Source organism: Pipistrellus hanaki (assembly GCF_964339955.1).
Source record: "Pipistrellus hanaki genome assembly, chromosome: 7".
Lineage (NCBI taxonomy): Eukaryota > Metazoa > Chordata > Mammalia > Chiroptera > Vespertilionidae > Pipistrellus > Pipistrellus hanaki.
The window spans coordinates 22711259-22735988 of NC_140509.1; the positions used below are offsets into that span (position 1 = coordinate 22711259).

Genomic DNA, 24730 nt, shown 5'->3' on the forward strand with positions numbered 1-24730 from the left:
GTTAAACCAAGCTACTCACTAGAGTAACCAGACTGGGAGACTATAATTGGGAAATTTGTGAGCTCTAAGTCTGAACTAAACCCTTACCTTACTACTCATCAGTTCTCTATATACACAAACTTGGTCACCTACGTGTAAATTCTACATATCAGAGCTTACTATCTGCTACATTACTGGCACAATCCAGACATATTACAGCTGTGTGTGCACACCACGCTTAGAGGGGAGATCTCTGAGTGGTGGAAATGTGAAATTTTTACTTTTACTCGTTTGTATTTTCTAATTTTCTGCCACGCACCTATATTGCTTCGATAATAATAAAATGTTATTTTAAAATGTGGAAATGAAAGAAGCTCATATTTCTCTAAGGAAAAAAAAAGTCCCACAGATTCCATACCTGTATTTATGAATGATGGCATTGAACAGTTTTCCATCTCTCCAGCAGGTGGTGAAATTTTCGCAACGTACGCCAGCATAACCCTCCGTTGCCTGCTGTGTCCAGAGCAGCAACCTCTCTTTCGCAGACATATCCTCTGACTCTCCAGTAACATGGATATCAGATATCTAAACAAAAAGGGAAGTGTTCAATCATTAGGGAGGAAGGAAGCTAACTCAAAGGACCTACTATGTACCAAGCAGTGTGCTAGTGCTACTTTACTTAATCCTCATAACCCTCACTTGTAAGCTAGGTCTATTTCCCCCATTTGTATCTAGGGAAACTGAGTTTCAAAGAAGTTAATAGATTGAAAAAGTTGGATTAAATCTAAGCATCTAATTTTTATGTAATATGCAAATGTCACAACATTAAAAATAAATCTACATTCCTCTTGATTAATCAGATCTGTTCAAACAACTCAAGCAAATGTTTTTCCACATTTAAGTGGATCAAAAGTAAAACATACAAATAATCTACATTACCACCTGCAGCACAAAGATCCAACAGGTATTGTGCAAAGATGGCAAGACAGGACCCTCTCCAATGAACTATATTACATAACAACTTGGCCTAAAGGTTCTCTACTTTTCTTATGAGTCCTTGCTCAGCCTACTCAACATGACACCTTTAACACCTGATTGCTTTCCCTATACTTTTTTGCTTTCATTAAATTTTCTAAAATTCTCTTCCATTAAATAATAGAAACCAGGTGACCAGCTCAAGTGATTTACATTCTCTTAAGGAGCTCTTTGGTAAGGTTCCTCCTTTATCTGCTGATAATGATATTAAGGCACCAAGAGACTTGAGCCGTGGTCACCCAGTAATTTCAAAGCTGGGATTAACATCAACAAACAACTGTTCCCTCATCCAGTGCAGGACACAAAGCTAAGGGATCAGGAAGACAGCAAGCCAGGGTCAGGACAAGCAAATAAGAGATTGGAAGCAGCCAAAACCGGTTTGGCTCAGTGGGTAGAGCGTTGGCCTGCAGACTAAAAGGTCCCAGGTTCGATTCCGGTCAAGGGCATGTACCTTGGTTGTGGGCACATCCCCAGTGAGGGGTGTGCAGGAGGCAGCATCAATAAAATATATTTTAAAAGAGAGAGAGAGAGAGAGAGAGAGAGAGAGAGAGAGAGAGAGAGAGAGAGATTGGAAGCAAGACATAGGGAGATACAAGTCACGTAGTAACAAGTCACTTAGTAATAAAAAATAAATAAATCACTGGAGTCACAAGATTGGCTTCTATCCTGGCCACTAGTCTCACTGCTTTGAATAATTCATATCATGTGTGTGAGTCAACTTCTTCATCGATAAATGAGGAAGTAGGAGGCAGAAGCAGATAACATTTAAGATTTTTTTCAGTGTAAAGTGTTACTAGGAGATTAGAAATACAACACAGAAGTTAGAGGTCAAAACAGGCAGAATGGAGCAACTGAAAGCAGAGAATTTGAAAGCCTTTAGTCACCGTGGCAATGCCAAGCTCCAACAGGAAGCCCTTTATTTCTCCCAGATGCCACAAGAGCCAGAGGCGTGGCCAACCCAGGGACCTGGGGCAAGTAAGCTGCAGCAGTCGAAGGCCACAGTAGGCCTGGCAGCCCCTACCGCCAGGACTCGAGAGGACAGCTACCCTCAGTCTTTCTCCAGCACGCAGCCAGACACGTGCTCCTGGACAAGTGGCAGGATTTTAATCATCTTTCCTAGGGGTCTGTGTTAACATCAGTAGCATGGGAAAGAGCTATATATCGTGAACACACTATATAGAATTTATAGTAGGAATGTCTTTCCTTTTGTTCTAATTTATTTTCTAAAGAAGGAGGAAGGAGAAGAGAGAGAGAAAGAGAGGGGTGGGTTAGAGAGAGAAACAGAGACAGAGAAACACCTCAACCAGGGATCAAACCCACAACCTAGGCAAGTGCTCTGTCCAGGAATCAAACCCATGACTTTCTGGTGCATAGGATGATGCTCTAACCAACAGAGCCACATCACCAAGGCTCTGTCTTTTTTTCTAACGTGGACAAAAAGAGCTAAAAAAATTACCGATATTTTTCTTCCCAACATCCAACTGATATTCTAGATTAAAATTATGCTGGGAACTTTGCAAGCACATTGTGTAAGTTTAAATCCCATCTCCACCACTTACACGTTCAAATGACTTAGCTGCTTTCACCGTTCCCTCACTTGTGAAAGAATGATGGCAATAATTATGACAGTATGTTGTGAGAATTTATCAAGTGAGCACAGTGGAATGCCTGGCGTGAAGTAAGTGCAGGCTCGACATGTCACCTATTTTACTGTTTTGGTTATTGGTCTTTTTGACAAAGGGAGAAGCACAAACGTGGCTCTGTTGTTCCCCCAATTCTCTCTGTGTAAAAGAGGAGTAAAAGACAAAGCTCTTAAGTTTGCTGCATCAAAATAATCAAAATCTCTCAGCAGGAGGGCTCAGAGAAACTAACCTCCGAAACTGCAAATGAAAAAGCTGAGGCTCTTGGTAAAATTCCACAAGTCCCTCCTAACCTTCACAAGTTATGAAATCAACTGCCTGGGGGAACCTTGCCTTGCAGGAGCTACCTGGGTGGTATTTACAGCTATATAAAGACAAAGCAGATAGCTGGGAAGGGGGAGGGTACTTCCTCCTGGGTCAGGAACATTCCATGCCAGTTCAGTCACAAAAGTAATTACCTAGTAACAAGGGAAGTCCAAGTCGGTAAATTTCAACTGCAAGGTACCAATTTAAGTTTAATAGTTTAAAGCACTAAACAGTATTTTACCCAAGGAACGGTATCAAAGGAGGAAACGTTTAGAACTCTGAAAATAGTCTGAATACAAACCAAGGGAAAATCACATACTCTCATTAAATAAGTTTCCAATAGATGGATTTCAGATTGTTACACACACACACACACACACACAAATTTAGTGTTACACATGCATACACTATTTAAAAGGCTATACTTTAAAAATGCCTATTAATATTTCCAATTAGCTGAAGATAATCTCCACGTGGAGATGTAAGGTATTTTCCCCCCCTTTTATTGAATGTTCTAGAGGCCCAGTGCACACAATTCGTGAATGGGAGGGGGTTGGGGTTGTGTCCTTCAGCCCAGCCTGCACCCTCTCCAATCTGGGATTCCTCTCACAATCCAGGACTGCTGCCAGCTCGCCTGCCTCCCTGCCTAATTGCTCCTAACTGTTTCTGCCTGCCAGCCTGATCACCCCATAACCACTCTCCTGCCAGCCTGATAGATGCCTAACTGTTCCCCTACCTGCCCCTAACTGCCCTCCCCTGCTGGCCTGGTTTCCCCCAACTGCCCTCCCTTGCAGGCCTGGTCCCTCCCAACTGCCCTCCCCTGCTGGCCATCTTGTGGCGGCCATCTTGTGTCCACTTGGGGGCGGCCATCTTTTGTGTTGGAGTGATGGTCAATTTGCATACTACCTCTTTATTATATAGGATGGGGATAACACTGGTTAATGAAATTATACACGTTTCAGGTGCACAATTCTACAACACGTATCTGTATACTGTATTGTGTGTTCACTACGTCCAGGGCAAGCCTTCTTCCATCTCCATTTGCACCGATACCCTCCTCCACATTCCCTCTCCCCCAATGTCACCACACTGTTATGCCTGTCCATGAGTTTTTTCTCTCTTTTTTCTTTTTTGTTCAATCCCTCCATTCTCCCCTTCAAACCCCCCCCAAAAAAAAACAACAAATATACTGTACCATTAGCCACTAACTATTGACTCTATCAAACTGTTTGTGACACCATGCAGCCAAAAAGAAAAATAAATGCTAATGACTATAAATCTGCTCTTGTTATCCATGACCCTTGGTATAAAATTAGCAAGACAGCCTGCATCCTCCAGCAATAGCAGGTCAGGTTGGGTTCTAGGAAGTAATCAAGACTCCTTCCGTCAAGTCCTGGAGGCAATCCAGTGATGACGAGAGAGGGTTTCAATTCATGATGCCTGGGTTCACATCCCATTCGCCAACAGTTATTTTTTCAATTTTATTTTTCAATTACAGTTGACATTCAGTATTACTCTGTATTCCTTTCAGGTATACAGCATAGCAGTTAGACAGTCAAATACTTGACAAAGTGGTCCACCCAATAATCCTTATGCAATACTTTACATCCCCGTGACTATTTCTAACTACCAATTTGTAACTTCTTCATCCCTTTACCTTTCCACCAAGCCCCCAAATCCCATCTCCTCTGCCAGCCATCAATCTGTTCTATGTATCTATGAGTCTGTTTCTATTTTGCTTGTTCGTTTATTTTGATCATTAGATTCCAGGTGTAAGTGAAACCACATGGTATTTGTCTTTCTCTGTCTGAGTGATTTCACTTAGGAAATAATAGCCTCTAGGTCTACCCATACTGTCACAAATGGTAAGATTTCATTCTTTTTATGGCCAAGTAATACTCCACTGTCTATGTGTGTCACATCTTCTTCATCCACTCATCTATTGATGGGCACTTGAGTTGCTTCCATATCTTGGCTATTGTAAATAACTCTGCAATGAACACAGATGTGCATATATTCTTTCAAATTAGTGTTTTGGGTTTTTTTGGAAATATAGCTGAAGTGGAATCGCTGAGTCTTTTTTAATTTTTTGAGGTATCTCCATAGTTCTTTCCACAGTGACTGCACAATCTACATTCCCACCAACAGTGGCTGAGGGTTCCCTTTTCTCCACATCCTAGTCAATAGTTGTTTGTTGATTTATAGATGACAGCCATTCTGACAGGTACGAGGTGATATCTCACTATGGTTTTAATTTGCATTTCTCTGATGATTACTGACATTGAGCATCTTTTCAGATGTCTGCTAAGGGCCCAGTGCACCTTGAAAGAAACTGTGGGCCATGAGGCTGCCGTGGGCACAGGGGTGGGTCCCAGTCCATTCTCAGCACCCCTGCCTGGCCCCTCCTGCAGTGGCCCTCGGTCCCACCTGCTCCATCTGTGGCAGCCCCGCTCCTGCTGCTGCTGCTCCCACGCCAGGCCCCGCTCTCACCTGCTGACGGTGCAGAGCAATTCGGGCAGGTGCCAGCGGCGGGTGCAAGAAGTGGCTGCTGGCCCCGATGGCTCCTTGGGAGCAGGGGGAGGTGGAGAGGCCCTCAGGGGTGATCAAGGCTGGCAGCTGCCACTTGCACCCACTGATGATGCCAGGCGATCGGGCCTGGCACCGGCAGGGGATGCAAGCGGGACTGATGCTGGCAGCAGGTGCAAGAGTCCAGTGGGACCTTGACACATGGGAGCTTGGCATGTGGGAGTAAAGAATTTCCAGTAACCACCAGAGGCTCGCCCCAATGATAGCGACCAGCACCTGGCCTTGGTCTGGTGCCCCGGCTCACCTGCTCCACCATCCCACCGAGGCCGATGCCCACCATGTTCCAAACTCGCCCTGTGGTGGTCAGCGCACATCATAGTGACTGTTGTTCAGTTGTTCCGCTATCGGTCTATATGCATATTAGGTTTATATTTATACATAGATTGGTCACCTGCATGTCATCTTTGAAAGAAGTATCTATTCAGGTCTTCTGCCCACTATTTAATTGGGTTTATTTGTGTGTGCTTTTATGTTGAGTTGTATGAGTTCTTTATAAATTTTTAACATTAACTCCTTTTGTGAGATGTATCATTGGCAAGTATCTTCCCCCATTCAGTAGGTCATCTTTCTGTCTTGTTAATGGTTTCCTTTGCTGTGCAATACCTTTTTAATTTGATATAGCCCCATTTCCTTATGTTTTCTTTTGTTTTCCTTGCCCAAGAAAATGTACCCTATTTTCCGGCGTATAAGACGACCCCAATTTTACAGTTAAAACATAGGTTTAGGCCTATATTCGCTGTATAAGACTACCCCCCACTTCAAAGAAAAGACTTACTTTGCCATCAAGATCTGCAGGCAATTTTTGTGCAATTTTGGTCTTTTGCCCCCGATTTTCGGTTGACTTTTTTTTGTTTCAAAAGTCATCTTATACGCCGGAAAATACGGGTAGCAGAAAAAAATATTGCTAAGAAAAATGGTAGAGGGTTTTGTTGTTTTTTGTTTTGTTTTTTCTTTTAATATATTTTATTGATTTTTTACAGAGAGAAAGAGAAAGGGAGAGTTAGAAACATCGATGAAAGAGAATCATCAATCAGCTGCCTCCTGCACACCCCCTGCTGGGGATGTGCCGGCAACCAAGGTACATGCCCTTGATCGGAATCGAACCTGGGACCTTTCAGTCCGCAAGCCAACGCTCTATCCACTGAGCCAAACCGGTTTAGGCAAAATGTTAGAGTTTTTACTGCCTATATTTTCTTCTAGGAGTTTGGGGTTTGAGTTTTACATTTAAGACTTTATCCATTTTGAGTTTATTCTAGCATATGGTGTAAGAAGGTAGTCTAGTTTCATTTATTTGCATGTATCTGTCCAATTTTTCCAATAAAACTTATTGGATAAACTGTCTTTATCCCACTGTATGTTCTCGCCTCCTTTGCCATACATTAATTGGCCATATAGATGTGGGTTTATTTCTGAGGGATCTCTATTCTGTTCCATTAATCTATGTGTTTATTTTTTATGCTAGTAACATGCTGTTTTAATTCTATAGCCTTATAGTATAGTTTTATATCAGGAAATATGATATCTTTTCTTTGTTCTTCTTTCTCGAGATTTCTGTGGCTATACAGGATCTTTTGTGGTTCCAGATTCATTTTTGGATTATTTGCTCTAGTTCTGTGAAAAACACCATTGGTATTTTGATAGGAATTATACTGAATCTATAGATTGCTTTGGAGAGTATGGACATTTTAACTATATTAATTCTTCCTATCCATGAGCATGGTATATGCCTCCATTTATTTGTATCTTCCATTTCTTTCTTCAATGTCTTATAATTTTCCAAGTTACAGGTATTTTGCCTCCTTGGATAAATTTATTCCTAGGAATTTTTTTATGCAATTATAAATGGATTGTATTCTTAGTTTCTCTTTCAGATAGTTCATCATTGGTGTACAAAAATGCCAACAATTTCTGAATATTTATTTTGTATCTTACTATTATATGTATCATTTATCAGTTCTAGTCGTTCTTTTTTTCTTTTATGGAATCTTTACAGTTGTCTCTATATAGTATCCTGTCCTCTACAAATAGTGACAGTTTTACTTCTTTCTTTCCCCCAGAGCTATTCACATATTCTCTCTAAAATCCATGTCCTCGTTTTAAAAATTCAAATGATGACATATAACTTCTACTCCTTGAGTAGTTCTAAAGATTGGATAAAATAACCCACATTAAGTGTTAACACATTGTTTGGAATGTAGAAAACTATAAATGTTAGCTTCTCCCACCACAATTTTATTTATAGTATTTGCTGCTTAAAGCTTCTCACCAGCAATCTGTCAGCTAGCATCAAAAACAAACAAAATACTTTATCCCAGAGTTCCTTTTGGAAACCTGAAGCCCTCATGCCTCACATCCAGGTCACTGTTGACTACCACCCAAATTCAAGTTCTTCCTGTAACTGAGCCTCTCATGCCCTTGTGACACCTCTCCTGACCCAGCTTCAACTCTCCTGACCCAGCTGGCCACCATTCCTAAACTTCCCAGAAATATTATTCCATGGAACACAAAGTCTCTTACACCTTCAATACCTTACACTGTGTCTGCCTTTTTACTAACCTACAGGTCTCTGCCACTGTATTAACTCAAGTCTCAGGCGCCACAAGCAGATCGACTGTGTTCTAAGTCCCTAGTGATGCAAAGCCAAGAGTTGCCATTAGCCACGCATATGATGCCCTCGTTTTTACACTGCAGGCCACTCTTGCACTAGCACCTTCTTCCTCTCCTTAGGAATGGTTGCCACATCCCAAAGGTTTGGCACCTGGCTGAGTTTGTGCCTTTTTCCATCATCCCCATACATTCTTGTTCTCCTCTCTACTTTAGCTGTTCACGTACCACATCCTGGATCTCACCACCTTGAACCAGAACAAGTCCACCTCAGGTATTTAATTTCTCAGAGCAATTTTCCATTTTTTTCCTAGCATTTTCATTCCCTAACTCTAGTTAAACCAATTATCTAGCTTTGCCAACATCTCAGAGTCTTTGCCTTTTTCAATTTTGTATGAGCCTTCTTTTATCTTAACCTCCTTCTCTACCTGGTCTGCACTACATGATCCGACACGCCAATCAATATCCTCAACTCCCTCATACCTTTCCCTTACCCTGCAACCACCCAGCCAAACCTCAGTCCCTGTCAAGTCAGCTCTATGTCCTCTCTACGCTTGCCTCACACCTTAAGCTATAAAGATCTATCATAGAAAACCTTATACCTTGTGAACCAAGTGAATGCAATTTCCATTCCAAAAGCATCTTTTAAGCCCCAATTATGATAGGCCTAACGTGATTCTGGGCTCAGCAAAGCTTCTGCCTTCTTCTAGAACTGAGTCTCACTGTTGGGAATATGAGGTTCATTTTTAACTATCATATTTTAATCTGCATCTCAGCAGCTTACATATAATCAAAATAATTATTTTTGCCTTAGAATCTTTACATTTTTAACTAAATAAGAAAATTCTCTGAATTTTTCCCCCTGACTTATTTGCTTTAAATGTGAAATTTGAGAAATTATCACAGATTCTGCTAAAATAATATTTTATTATTTATTTTTATCAGATACAATAAATTCAAGTCCCACATGAAAATGGTACTGAATTGGTTAAAGCAAAGTACTGTAACAGAAAGACACCTAATCTTCATATACTTTTTTGCTATATATACTAGTATGCCCATGCATGAATAGACCAAACCTTTATTTCACTTGAATTACAGGGAGAATGTTTTTCCTCCCCAGATAGCAGAACCCAGAATGGGATGGTGCCAATACATGGCTACAACAAGAAAGGGTAACTTGTATTTTGCCAACTCTCTACTTAAATGCATTTATCTTCCTAGATAGTCCAAGCCTAAATTAGAAAGAAGGATCTTCAAGGATTTTATGTCAAGGGCAAATATTTTCCAGAGCCCTGCCACAAGCTGTTTACAGAAAACAGTTTTGGGCTATAAAAATACACAACAGTAGGCATTCTCAAAAGCTGTCTGGTCATGTTAGGAAGCAGGTTCTCCAAATGCATTTCCAAGAATATTGTTCCCACTGGTAATGAAATAAATGCTCAGAAAATCTAACCATTTGGATAAGAGGTCCTCAACCCATTAAACTGGAAATGTGGCTGGTGGCTATATTTTAGAGAAATTATATTGAGCCCTTCAGAGCATAGCAAAAGAATCCAGGTGCCCAATTATATAAAGTCATTTTTATAGTTCAGAATTCTGGGCCTTGAGAACAAAGAAATCTCCATTTCTGTTTTAATATTTCACTCCAGATAAGCAGGGTCCAAAATTAAAATTTAAAAACAAAACACTGAAAACTTACCTCAGCCTAAAAAAAAGCAATGCCAGCACCAACAAATACACCCTCTAACTCTTTCATATATCCACCTCTCTTTTTCTCACAATACCATTACACACAACACTGGGATGTAACTATATACATATATATTTCCCTTCTCCCTCTTAGGAGAGAGCCCAGAAAATGTCCAATAATTAAAACCCTAATAATTGAACTAAAAGGATATGGTAGAGGTTATTGTGGGCGAGGCTCTGGGTAGGAAACGGGGAATTGTCATCTTTTACAATGAAACTGATAAAGACACAGTCATGATAGACCTAGAATGACATCTGGGCTACAGAGAGTATCTGAGATCCTCTGGAACTAAGCCCCAGTGCCTGGATTAGTAGTAATCTCCTATCATTGCACCAAGTCTTGCTCTGCTCTCACTTCCCAGTTCCGGTTTACTCTACAGCCACAGTAATTGAGTTCAGTCTCGGCTGATCTCCGCAGACTCAAGACATTCTCTTTCTGTTCGATGACTAAATCATATAAACTTCAAACCTTGTGAACCACATGTTCCCTCTCTCCTAGAGTCTTCTGATCTCGTTAGAACCCCCCTTTGAACATTCTCCCCATACTCTGCCTAACATGGCATGGACTGGGTGCTCAATAACTATCTGTTAACTCAGAGGGGGGAGATATAGAGAGAGGGAGATGAGAAACACATTTCATGTTTTCATGTGGTATGATGTATTTTAACCTGTGGTTTGAACCCTGTCATCTTGGAAAAATAAAGGTTTCTAATTAACCTCACTTTCCAATAATAAAAGAACACGCTGACCACTACACAAAGGTGCCCAGCGGAGAGCACACGCTCAGAGACTACTCAGTGAGAACCCAATATCAAGTAGTGAACCTAAGCTTCATCTGCATCATTTATCTAAAACTATTTTTATAAATTTGAGACAGTACAGAACCTCCAAATGTATTTTCGATGAAAGAAAACCAGCCAACATGTCCCATCTCATAGCACTTTCTGATTCCATTCACAGCTTATTGCTAGGTGACCCACTTACTGCTAAGTGAATTGCAATAGCCTCACTGTGTTGGTCAGCTGAGGCTGTAAATGTGAAAGTCCTTTGAGTGAAGCCAATGCCACCAGACAACTGGGCGACAGAAACACCCTATTTTTACAGATGTTGTCATGGTTCTGGTATGCACTGACGACACAGAAACAGCCAACTTCCAAAGTTGAGTCAGATACTCCCTAAAACATAATTCACTTTTAAAAAAAAAAATGTATGTATTTCATTATTCCATGAAAGGCAAATAATACAATTTTCATTTAAAAAAATAAATACTTAAAATGTATTAAAAAAAAAGATTTAAAAGTTTAAATCAAGTTTACTGTTTGAGTATGATGCTAATGGAAAAGGACAAAAACCATATGACTTCACTGACATAAGTGGAAAAGGACAAAAACCATATGACTTCACTCATATGTGGGATATAAAACAGAAAGCAACAAAAGAACAAACAAAACAAACAGCCGGCTGGCATGGCTCAGTGGCTGAGTAACCTATGAACCAGGAGGTCATGGTTTGACTCCTGGTGAGGGCACATGCCTGAGTTGTGGGCTCAATCCACAGTGTAGGGCATGCAGGAGGCAGCAGATCAATGATCCTCTCTCATCATTGATGTTTCTCTCTCCCTCTCTGTTCCTCTCTGAAATCAATAAAAATACATTTTATAAAAAACCTCATAGATAAGGACAACACTAGGATGATTATCAGAAGGGAAGGGGGATGGAAAGAGAATGGGAAGGTAAAGTGGGTCAGATATATGTGATGAAAGGTGACTAGACTTTGGGTGGTGAGCACATGGTGTAATACAAAGATGATGTATTATAAAATTGTAACAAATAGTACTGCAAATTTTTAATTGAATAAGTAAGTAAATAATGTATGTGTAACATTGGCAAAGGCTGTATCTCTGAAGTTAAGGGAACTAAGATATTAGTTTAGAGCAGGCTATAGATACAGTGAAGGATTAAAGAACCAAAGGAGCTCAAAAAACTCAAAGCCATTTGGTGAACGCCCTCATCCCACTGGTGAAGAAGCTAAGACTGAAAAAGGTGATGTGGTTTGTCCAGGGAATCATAGCACACTAGTAGGAGGCCTGGGGTATGAACTTAGGTCTCCTAGATCCAAGCTCAGAATCTACAGAAAGAGATCTACACATATGCCACAAAAAGGCATCACCTGGCCTTGCCCTTGGCATTATGTTTTCTTCCTCTCTCATATCAGAGCTGCTATCAATAATGCTTTTGAAATGTATCTGTATTAAGGTGTAAACAATATTAGCTAAACTTTGCAGGCCAGAAGGGAGTGGCAAGAAATATTTAAACTGATGAAAAGCAAGGATCTACAACCAAAATTACTTTACCCAGCAAAGCTATCATTTAGAATTGAAGGTCAGATAAAGAGCTTCACAGATAAGAGAAAGCTAAAGGAGTTTATCACCTCCAAACCAATATTATATGAAATGTTGAAGGATCTTATTTAAGAAGAAGAAGTGGGGGGGAGATAAATATGAACAATAAAATGGCAATAAATACATATTTATCAATAATTGAATTCAAAATAAAAATAAATGACCAAGGAGTCTAAAGAACAAAATAAGCAGATGAATAAAATAGAACCAGAGGCATGGAAACAGACTGAGGAATCTCAGAGAGAAGGGGGAAGGAATGGGGGGAAGAGATTAACCAAAGATCTTATATGCCTACTAGTATATGCATTATCTATGGACACAGACAATAGGGTAGTGAAGGCCTGGGGTGGAGTGGGACCCAGGGTGGAGGAGGGCAATGGTGGGGGGCGGGGAAGAGGGTTAACATCGATAATACCCTCAACAATAAAGATATTTTTTTAAAAAGAAAATAATTTGGTTCCTCCCAGGGGCTATTTCTGTTCCTACTAGTGGACAAATTTCAAAATTTTAAGCTAATTATGGAATTAGAGGGATATAATGTTTGACACATAATATTCAGTAAACATTTGCTGAAGAGAAAGAGATAGTGAGTGGGTGAGTAAGCTGGGGGGGAGGGTGGGGACGGGTGAAAGGTGGCAACCTACTCTACTTATACAGAATGCTTTTGGTCCAAAGGAAAGACAGAGTGCTCTGTTAAAAATTTTGAAAACTTATAGAATTCTTCTACTCAGTGGATGGTTACAAGATGTTTTCTCTTTTCTACAAGAGCAGAAGACAGTAATAAGATAAAAGCATAAAGTGCTTGCAGTGTACTAAGTCCTCTTCAAATATATTACTTCATGTAATCCTCAAATGAAGAAACCACCCCCCCCTTTTTTTTTTTTTTACAGATAAGGAAAGTAAGACTAAATTTAAGTCTTCTGACTCAAGATCTTCTAAGTTGTATTCTTCTGCTATCCCACATCCCAGAAAAACCTTGACCTATTGATGAACCATCTCTTCCCTACAAAACACAAAATCCATATTGGTTCTGGGGAAGACACAAGAGCACTATTAAAGGAAATTTAATCCCTCCATATATTTTTGTTAAAATTAAAACAGAGTTTATACTATTTGAGAGAGTTTGGATATTAATGTGAATGAAAACAGTAGGTTGTTAAAGGTGGATCACAAGGTTCTTCTACCTCTTGAGTCTCTTTTTTAAAAAATATATATTTTATTGATCTTTTACAGAGAGGAAGAGAGAGGGATAGAGAGTTAGAAACATCGATGAGAGAGAAACATCGATCAGCTGCCTCCTGCACACCCCCTACTGGGATGTGCCCACAACCAAGATACATGCCCCTGACCGGAATCAAACCTGGGACCTTTCAGTCTGCAGGCCAATGCTCTATCCATTGAGCCAAACCGGTTTCAGCTACCTCTTGAGTCTCTTAACAATTATTTCAAGAGTAGAAGTTTAACTTGGGAAGACTGGCACACAGCTGTGAAGGGTAGTGACCAGTGTTCAATTCATAACGCCACCACTTACTGACCCTGTGATCTCTGGACCTCAGTTTCCTCTCATATAAAATATCCCTACAAAGATACTGAGAAACTAAAATGACATGCCTACAGGGTTCAGTACAGGGCTGCCCTCTAGTGAGAGATGGTAACTGTGTACCAGGGTGTAGATTGTTACTTAAACTTATTCACAGGACTTGACCCTGTCCATATTGATTTTGTCAACACAGGCAAAATTTTCAAGCCAAGATGTTTGCTTCCAAAGACAATCTCTTCCAATATGTTTTAACTATCCTGGCAGAAACAAATTTAATCAACACATTTTTAGTGTCTCCAAGTTTCAAGAATGTGTGAAAATGCTCTGCAAAATATTTTTCACTATGAAGATGGCACAAATGTCATGGCTACCTTTAGCAAATGCTCATTTATTTCTTACTCATAAACAAGAAAAATTAACCATAGATATAACTATTTTTCTTGTACAGCAAAGAATTTTAAACTTTTGCATGTCCTTCATTTAACTGAAAAGATAGAGGTATTATAATGCTCACAGAGACTCTAAATCTATGCAATTATTTTATAACTAAATTTTCACAAACTGGTTATGAAATCCAAGTGACTAGAAATAGTAAACAAATATATTCTTTTCATTAAAAAATATAGAATGATTGAGAAAGAAATGAGTTAGTCAACTGTAAACCAAATGACTTTTGTTTTCAAGATCTGTAGAGCAACACTACCATTTGAAAGGTGAAACATTTAATTTTTTAAAATATATTTTATTGATTTTTTTATAGAGAGGAAGGGAAAGGGATAGAGAGTCAGAAACATCAACGAGAGAGAAACATCAATCAGCCACCTCCTGCACACCCCCCATTGGGGACATGCCTGCAACTAAGGTACATGCCCTTGATCAGAATCAAACCTGGAACCCTTCAGTCTGCAGGCCAATGCTCTATCCTCTGAGCCAAACCGATTTTGGTGAAAGGTCAAATATTTAGATGTTATCCTCGTCCTTGAATTCTAAGTAAAATTATGTAGCATAAGATTCATCAAAGACTTGGTTAAATAAAAAGGTTCTGAATAGATATTATATTTCAGTGAACTTGAATAATAATGTATTGTAATATCTTAAGATGGTTCTCAATTTTTTAAGGTTTTATAATAAAAATCCAATTAATAAAAACATTCAACTCTTCATTATTCAGGCCCTGACAATATCTATAATAATAAAAGAGTAATATGCTAATTAGATTAGACAGCTGAATGACCTTCCAAATGTCATTCTAGATGTCCTTTCAGACAAAGTCACGGTGGTGGAGGCCAAGACAGAGGTGGTTAGGGGTGATCAGACAGGCAGTTAGGAGCCAGCTGTCCAGGATTGTGAGAGAGATGTCCAACTGCCAGTTTAGGCCCGATCTCACAGGGGTCCCATATTGAAGAGAGTACAGGCTGGGCATGAATTTTGCTCACCAGGCCTCTAGTAATTTGTATAATATCCACACTCCTCTCCTCCTTCTCTCTTTGGCTTCTTTCCTCATTAGGTCACTACACTCTTCACTGTCAATTCACCAAAGGATGAAAGGAGTATATAAGTAGTTCAGTTTTCATTAGTTAATATAACTACATAGTATGATTAGAAGTTAAAATCTAACCTCTCTGAGTTTACATTTGTTCATTCTATAAAAGAGGAACTGAATCTTTTACCTATTTCATACAGTTGTTAGGATGATCCAAAGACATAATTTGTCTGAAAGCATTTTTCAATTCCAAAGCAATATACAAATCTAAAGTATTGCTTTTTTTTAAAATTATTTATACCTCTTTATCATAGTAAAGGTATGCTGTGAGATTTCTATTAAGCACTCAAGGAGAGGCTGGCTGAGCCACCTCACAGAACCCCGGATGCCTGGAGGGACAATCTAGGTCAGCAAGGATTTAAAGAGGTAGGCTGGTCACCTACACACACTAAGAAAGACAAATGTCACAAGATCAGTAAAGTTCAAGTCAGAGGCTTGAACTAAGTCTAAGGTTAAAAAAAAGTTCAAAAAATTGCACACTATTCTACTTAGAAGCTAACTCAAAAGTCATTAAGCCCAACCTGCTTGTCTCAGAGTAAGAATGTATCAAATGGAGAGAATATGAAAAAATTCTTGAAGGAACCAATAAAAGGAAAAGGGGCAAACAGCCCACTTCTGGAGTGTGATATTAATCAAGGGCTAAAAGCCCTCTAATTCTCCAATGAGAAATACAGACTCCAATGCAAGAGAGCTCTGTGCAAAGCTCTAACAGAAGATAATGAAGCAAACAGAGTCCAACACCTCCAAGGTAACAGGAAGAATGTCCTAAGAGCAATAGCTTAGCTGCTGGTTCTGGCTCTGTATGGCACCAAATAAACACTTTATCTGGACTACAGGGAAGGAAGACTTCAAACTCCTCAGATAAATAAAGGTCATACCATTCATCTTTTACCTAGAAGAGAGGAGACTTTGGTAATATCTCCATATCACAATTATTGTACAAATTTGAATGGCAGGTTTATGACTTATTTTCACATGAATTTTTCATTGAAGTTTCAAAAATTATTAGATATACAATTAGGAGGGGGAAAGTGGCTTCAGTACCAATGAGGATACAGATTTTTAAAGTTTCCATTAATGAAAACATGTAGGCTTACTTAACTCCAAATTATGCAAAAAAAACAAAACAAAACACAAAAAACAGTTGGAAAACATATGTGAACAAACCAAGTGGTTTCATTCATAAACATGTGGCAACCAAGTCGCTTCCTCTTGCACTGACTTTCACACCAAACCTACAAAGATAATGACATAGACTAGATTCTTCCTTCTCTTTTTTTAAATATAATTTTGTTGATTTCATAGAGAGGAAGGGAGAGCAAGAGCGAGATAGAAATATGGATGTGGGAGCGCAACATTGATCAGCTGCCTCCTGTCCACCCCCTGCCGGGCCTTGACCAAGAATCAAAAGCATAGACTGGATGCTTTCTCTTTAAAATGCAGCCACTGTAAAATGTAAATAGAATTGATGACATAATATTGGCAAGGTGTGGTGGTGTCTATAAACAGGAGCACCTCAGGAGAACCGGCAGCTGAGGCCAATGATGACGGTGGTGCACACGAGCCCTAATAAACGCCTCATCCTGTGGCTGTGCAAATGATAGAAGGACCTAAATATTCACCTTCTTTTAATCCTCACTAGAGGACATACTTAGAGGGAGGGAGGGAGGGAAGGAGGGAGAGAGGGGGGGGGGGGAGGGAGGGAGAAAGGGAGAAGAAAAACATCAATTGGTTGCCTTCCATATATGACCCCAACAGGGGACCAAATCCAAAACCCAGGTATGTGTCCTGACTGGGAATCAAACCAGCAACCTTTTGATGCACAGGGCAATGCTCAACCAACAGTCACTCCAGCTGGGCTCAGTCATACTCTAAAGACCACTAAAAGCCCAGAGAAGGAACTTGTCTAAAGCTAAGTATCAGTGTCAGGAATAAAGAGCTCAACTTCCTGGCAGTCTGTGTTGTATTCAAGCGCTGCCCAAAAGATTCTGATTTTAGACTGGGGCTGGGGAAATAACTCACATAACAAAGACAGAATAGATGTGGGCAATTTCACGGGTGCCCCTCGCCCCCAATATAAACACAGAGAGAGACTTGAAAGCAATTACGTGAGTTTTTCTGAATATAAAAACTGATAAGAGAATTAGAATCTGGCTTTTCAAACTTATCGATCAGCCAGTCAGTACTAATAATTGTATTGCATCCCCCCTGCGCTTGTCATGAAGCTATCATCTTGTCATGAGTGCTTTCTGATTTAATTGTTACCTGCAGTGAAACTAAATTTCCAAAGGCTATTCCACAGGAAAAAAGTCAGGCAACTTGAGCTACAGAAACTCAGAGGTGCATTCTCTTAAAGAGGTAGTCTCACCGTAACAGAAAGGCAGGCTTTTGAAATTCAAGTGTGATAAAAGAAATGAATGTCATACAAAAATAAAATCCGTAATCATCAACCCTATGGCTACCAATTAAATGCAGCAAGAACTCTACAGCTTTCACACTTAAACTAATAAGCATATACTAGATGTGAGCGCGTGGGGTACTTATTGACACCTTACACGCAGGCTCCCGGGCCACTTACCTCATTTCCACACGTGTCCTGAGAAGCCGAGGGCACATGAGTATAGAGGGAATGACACGTCTTTTTTTCAACCTGAAAGTGCTGTCCTGCATGAGGGCGAAATCTCTCAGTGTTTTGCTTTTCTTGCCCACTGCTATCATTTTGGGAAGGGTCTTCAGAGAACCTACTTTTTTCAAGGGATCTCCCTGTAGCACAGTGGGTGGGACGTAGGTTGGCTGCCTTTTGGGAAGGAAAAAGGTCAGTTTTGCTCTGGAATGTTGTGTCTCTGGTGCTGACATCCTCTAAGTGTGTCTTCCTCTGTGCACCATACGGAGTGCTGTCTTTTTCTGAAATCCTTTCCTCCTGCTGCTCCCTGACTTTGATTCCTGCTTCCCTGTCTTTCGCGGGAGAAACGGTCACCTGGTGAGACCCACGGCCTGCAGCACCCGGCAGAAGTTCCTGCTGCTCGCTGTCAGCTACTCCTTCTGTCTTCCCGGGAAGAACACCGCCTTGCAGGGGGAGGGCTGGGGTCGCGGATTCTTCCCGTACCAGTCGCCTGGATGAAAGAGCTGGCTGTTCTCTGGAGAGCCCGGTGCTGCTTCTCAGCTTCCCTTCATTTTCACTGTTTGGCTCGGCTGGCTCTGTGACATCTACAGTTTTCTTGATTAGTTTTCTTCTGAAATATCTTCTTCCGGGAGAGTATTTTTCAGGGCTCAAAGGAGTTTTGGTGGGATCTACATATTGTTCTTCCTTCTCAGCTCTGACGCATCCACAGATATTCCCCATTTGCTCTGCAGGAAATCACAGTTCCACAGACTCACTCATTTCCAAACACAGGGCTTTACTTGGATCTTCTCCATGAAATCCCAAAACTCCACGCTGACCTCTCGCCCCTCAGACTTTGCGACCATCCTCTTCAGCACGGGGCCATGTTGCTTATGAGAAAGGCGCACGCAAGGAAGGCCGTGGCATCCTGCCCAGCTGTGTCCCTGTGTCTCATTAGACAGTGTGGCTTACTCCCGGCCACCAATCCTCTTAGGCAAACATCACTGCTCACTGTCAAATTACAGCGCGGAGGAGCTCGCCAGGCAAACCCTGGGCTTTATTACAGGAGAAGATCCCGACCCTCGCTGTAACTTTCGGTTTTCTGAGCTGCAGCTACACTACCAAAGTTTGCGTTAACCTTTGAAACTATTGGTGGCTCAGCAAATCTGAGTGCAAACAGAAAGCAAATGCCAGCTAAGAGACACTTAGCAAAGTGCCTTTCACAGTTAGTTTCAAAGTGCCTTTCAAATTTCCCTTCAGAGAGTCTCTACCCTATCACTTTTTTTTTTTCCCCCTTAAGAAGCATCAGCTAATTTTGGCACTTGGAAAAATAAAAGAAAAACCTCAAAAATATATGTAAAATACATTAGGACTCATTCAAAACAGCAGCCATAAAGAAAAAAAAAAAAAAAGACAATTTAATAGCAGAAGGAGATAAATGCAAAGTGCCTAAAAGAATCAACCTTTTAAGATTGTTTGTAGCATTTTTCCTATGACATAAATTTCCAGGCCATTTCCATTACGTGCTCGTGAGGATTTTCATTATAAGCAAAGAGATAAGTTTTATGATTTAAAGCATGGAACACTTAGCCAAAAGAAACACTTGCGTGCTCTCATACATGAATTGGGGCAGTTAAGCTTTATATGTAACTTTTATAATTGTTCCTAGTTAAATATTATGCAGTTTTTCTAGGGCACTGCTATAAAAATAATAAGCCAGCCCGGAACCTGATTAAGCTGTGCATATTTCTGACACTGAGTCATAGATACAGTACAAAGGATATTAGTATCGCATGACTGGACTTACACGTAAGCAGAAATCATCTGACTAATAAAAACAAATTGATAATTGCCTTCCTCTAGGTAGCGTTTGGACTGATCACAAGATGAAGCTCAGTATGGTGGTTACCAGAGGGAGAGGGAGGCGGGGGAGGTAGCAGAGGGTAAAGGGGGAAGAAGTGGTGATGGAAGGAGACTTGACTTGGGGTGGTGAACACACAACACAATATTCAAATGAAGTTATTATAGCATTGTACACCAGAAACCTATATAATTTTATTAACCCATGTCAACCCCATAAACTCAATAAAAAGTTTAAAACAAGATGAAACTTATTGTTTTTTAAAATTCTACATAATGAAACCCTAATATGCAAATGACTGAACGGCAGAACAACTGGTCACTATGACACGCACTGACCACCAGGAGGCAAACACTTGACACAGGAGCTGATCCCTGGTGGTCAGTGCGCTCCCCCTGGGGGGGCACCACTCAGCCAGAAGCCGGGCTCATGGCTGGTGAGCGCAGTGGCGGTGACGCGAGACTGCCCTGCCTCAACTGCAACACCAAGGTCCCCTCAGGGGATATCTCACTGCCCATTGCTATCATTTTGGGATGGGTCTTCAGAGAACCCACTTTTTTCAAGGGATCTCCCTGTAGCACAGTGGGTGGGACTTAAGCTGGCTGCCTTTTGGGAAGGAAAAAGGTCAGTTTTGCTCTGGAATGTTGTGTCTCTTGTGTTGACATCCTCTAAATGTTAGACCCAGGGGAGTGGGCCTAAGCCAGCAGGCAAACATCCCCTGAGGGGTCTCAGACTGCAAGAGGGCACAGGCTGGACTGAGAGGCCCTCCCCCAGTTCACAAATGCCGTGCACCAGGCCTCTAGTAAGAATATAATTAAACAGTCAAGATAGCAATGTTGTTGATATTTGTCAATTATAGGCCTGCATGGTGAGCTTCTCCTTAATCATTTAAAGAGAAAAGTAAACTATCTTCAATGGCAAAAACTGAATATCCTAGAAGACAAGCTGGCAATAATAAAGCTTCTGGTTTGTTTGTTCCTTTTTAATTTGATTTGCAGTGTCTATGGCAATAAAACATCATTTAAGATAATTTAAAAATGGAACAACTTGCCCAGCCAATGTGGCTCCGTTGGTTAAGTGCCATCCTAGGCACCAAGAGGTCACCAGTTCAATTGCTGGTCAGGGCACATGCTTGGATTATGGGCTTGATCCTCAGAAGGGGCCATGCAGGAGGCAGCTGATCAATGATGTTTCTCTCTCATCAGTCTCTCTCTCTCTCTCTCTCTCTCTCTCTCTCTCTCTCTCTCTCTCTCTCCCTCCCTCCCTCCCTCCCTCCCTCCTTCCCTCCTTCCCTCCTTCCCTCTCCCTTCCTCTTTCTAACATCAATAAAAGCATAATTTTTTTTAAACAGTGGAATGACTGGTATCTACTGACACATCAGAGGCACAGCCAGTGATCTGCCTCCAGCCCTGCCACCCTGAGCAACTGTCCACTCGTCTCTCAGAAACACCCAACCTCACTCTCTGCCTGGTAGCTGGCAAACATCTTTCAAAGCCAATCTCTAATATCAGTGAAAATTCTTCCCCTTATTCTCTAAACCTTCCTGATCCTACTACAGCACTCCTTCTCCACACCCTTATTTTTATTTCTATCACAATAGATTCATCGCCCTAAATTATAGTCAGTTTTATGAACATTCTCCCAGTAGATAGAACAATACACTTCCTCATCTTAGTATATCTCTGGATCTTGTCTATGGTAGCTAAGGGTATAAGATTACTGTGTTGGCCATACTTACCTTCAGATAGCCTAATTAGAAAAGAGATTCAATTTATGGTGCTTATAACAGATAGTTTATAAATAAATTTGTCTTCTGAAATTACTTTATTTATTTATGTAAAGTATATATAGAGAGGGGGGGAAAGCCCAGTCACTTTGAGTGAGGATGATTACCACGCTATAAATAGCCTCATATCTTGGCATAACCAGTAAAATCGTTCTAATCTTTAATTGTCACACTACTAAGAAAAGTCATTTCATCTAAATAAAGGAACATTTCTGATTTACCAAAACACTGATGTGTTTCATTTTTAATAGATGTTGGTCTAATTTTTAAAAACTGGTAATAATTTAACAATCATTATCTTGCAATCTGGGTTCTAAAATACACTGGATTCTATAATACAGGCCACAGGATCATATTAGAAGAAAAACATCCTTTTGATTCTTTTGTCGCTGGTCCTCCTCTCTCTTCCGAAGACACCTGAACTTTAAAGAGCTTTTTAAATATAAATTATTTTTTAATGACTTTTCACTTACATTTCCTCAAACTTGCTACTTCTAATTCACTACCACTTACTGAAATTTTTGTCCATTATATTTTCTGGTTTCTGGTCACAGTATCTTGAGAGTATTTTCTCCATGGTCTCCAATGTCTTCCTTGTAAACAAAACTATTAACCTATAACAAAACTATTAACACTAAAACTATCAGTGTTTTTTAATCCTCACCCAAAGATATTTTTCTATTGATTTTTAGAAAGAGTGGAAGAGGGGGAGAGAGATAGAAAGAAAGAAACATCGAAGTGAGAGAGACACATTGATTGGTTGACTCCTTCATGCACTCCAACCCGGGTTGGGGATCAAACTTGAATGGAATCAAATCTGGGACTCTTCAGTCTGTGGGCCAATCCTCTATCCACTCAGCCAAACCAGCCTGGACTAAAACTATCAGTCTTAAAGTTCACAAGCTCTCTAGTAGCATTTCATATGTTGATTATTCCTCTCTACCTGAAATTACCTTTCCTTGATTTCATCAACACTACATTTCCTTGTGGCTTCATCCATCTTATCAAATGTTCCTTTTCTCTTTCCCCAAACAGATCTTCTTCCTCCCTCACCCCAATCATGGGCCTTCCCCCAAATGTCTGTCCTTTGGTCTTGGCTCTTCTCCATGTAATGCTCATCTCTTAGGTCTCCTAAAGACCCCTTGTCTCTGGTAGATTCACTGGCCACTTGTGCACTGGTAACTCCCAAGTCTATCTGTACCTTTGACTTCTCAGCTCTGCTCACAAACCTCCAACCTCTCAGCAGACAAATGGAAAGGATACCCCACCATGCCATCGAACCCGCCAAGGTCTTGTACCATCATCCCCATTTCTCTCAATAGTTTTCTTTTTGTTTGTAGGTTGTTTGGCTCAGTTGGCTTGTATCTCCCTGGCTGTAAGTTTAGAGTAATCTTTATTCCCTCTCCTTCATCCATTATTCACTATCACCAAGTCCCTTTCTTCTTCCTTTAAAATGACATCTCTTGGGGTCCATTTTTCATCCCCACCTGAATCTTGGCCTTTATCACTCCACTCAGAAATCACCACCTCCGCTTCTTAGATTATCTCCCTCATTATGGACTCTGCTCATTTCAATTTATTTTACATAGAATTTGATAGGCTGAGTTCCCTTAAAAAGTTATTTTTCAGGTTCAGAGTGATTAAGTGAGTTATTCAATGCCATCACAGCCATAAATAAAAGAGCCAACAATGAAACTTAACTCTGCCACCCCACAAAACCTGAGCATTTCCTCGGCCTCCACAGGCATTCTCACTCCAACATTCAAAGCACAACCTGCCTCACCAGCTCTGGTAATGATGTGATTGGCTCCCTGTCCCAGTTGGTCTCTAAACCTCCAAAATGGGGTTCTTGCAGTTTCAACCCTACTAAAAGTCGAGGAACCTGATCTACTTGGGGCTGATTAAAGATGCCCTGAGAGAGCTGCAGAGGAAATCCATGTGAAATCAGCTTTTGGTCAGTTGTACTTAGTCCTTACCCAAATCTGGCAACTAGGTCTGGCTCCACGCCCAAATATCTGCCTTGGTTTATGGCTCAGTCCCCTGGGCCCCCTGAGGATGGGGTCCTCTAGAATCGGAAGCCCTCAAGCCTGCAGGGTCTTGCCTCCACTTCCTGTTACTGGGTCTCCCAGACATCAATGCCCAGATGAGTGGGCATTCACCTATGTGAGCTGCCCTGTAGTCTGGCTGCCTGACTCATGGCCCCTGGATCTCCTGGTACCTGAGTCTGCTCCTCTGATTTCTGGTTGCTGCATCTTCTCTCGGCTGCCTGTTCAAGAAGCTGGTACCTACCTAGACTCTACTTTCTGTAGCTCTCCATACCTGTCAGACTTTTCCTGTTCCCAAAAGAGCCCCAGGTACACGATTTTCCACCATTCCCCTACAAACCCTATGTCCCAGTCAAATTTTTAAAAATATATTTTTATTGATTTCAGAGAGGGAAGGAGAGGGATAGAGATCGAAACATCACTGATGAGAGAGATTCGCTGATTGGCTGCCTCCTGCACACCTCCTATGGGAGGTAGGGGGATCCAGCCTGCAACCCCAGCATCGAACCTGGGACCCTTTAGTCCACAGGCTGACGCTCTATCCACTGAGCCAAACCAACTAGGGCCCTAGTCAAATTTTTAAAATATAAGAAGTAAATCTAACTCCTCTCAAAAGCTGGCTCAAACCCCCAGCTCCTTTCTGAAGCTGGCAGGCTACTTCCACCTCTTTCAAGGCCAACAACACAGTCAATCAGTAAGATGTGCCACGTGCCTACTGTGGGCCAGCTCTGTGCTGCACACAGAACACTGTGTGTGCAGGCACAGCATTAATAAATAAAAGCAAATTCCAAAATTAGAACTCAGCTTTTCAAATGAAGACTTTTTTTTCAAAATGTATCATTTTATAAAAACTAAAACTCACAATAGCTCTCAATAAGTAATCATTCGTTGCGAATAAATTTTTATGTATTTGCATTTGTTCTCCCCAAATCTAGCTTGAAAAAGTGTAGTTCTCTATACAAAAACATGAATATTAATAGAGAAGATCGCTTTATCATAATTATACTGCCACCTAGTGTCTACCAATAAGAGAAAATAGTTTGCATAGTG

The 24730-nt window shown here is 40.8% G+C and overlaps 1 protein-coding gene across 9 annotated transcripts in view; it reads right to left on the bottom strand.

Moving 5' to 3' along the window:
* DST (dystonin) overlaps positions 1-24730 on the bottom strand; it is a 414275-nt gene that overhangs the window by 196277 nt on the left and 193268 nt on the right. For 8 of the 9 annotated variants that reach the window (XM_084889121.1, XM_084889116.1, XM_084889120.1 and 5 more), the window contains one exon: positions 398-564. In XM_084889121.1, coding sequence (XP_084745247.1) covers positions 398-564 — 167 coding nt within the window. Of the gene's footprint in view, positions 1-397; positions 565-17964; positions 19119-24730 lie in introns of those variants that run through there. The other variant, XM_084889117.1, reaches the window with a different exon arrangement.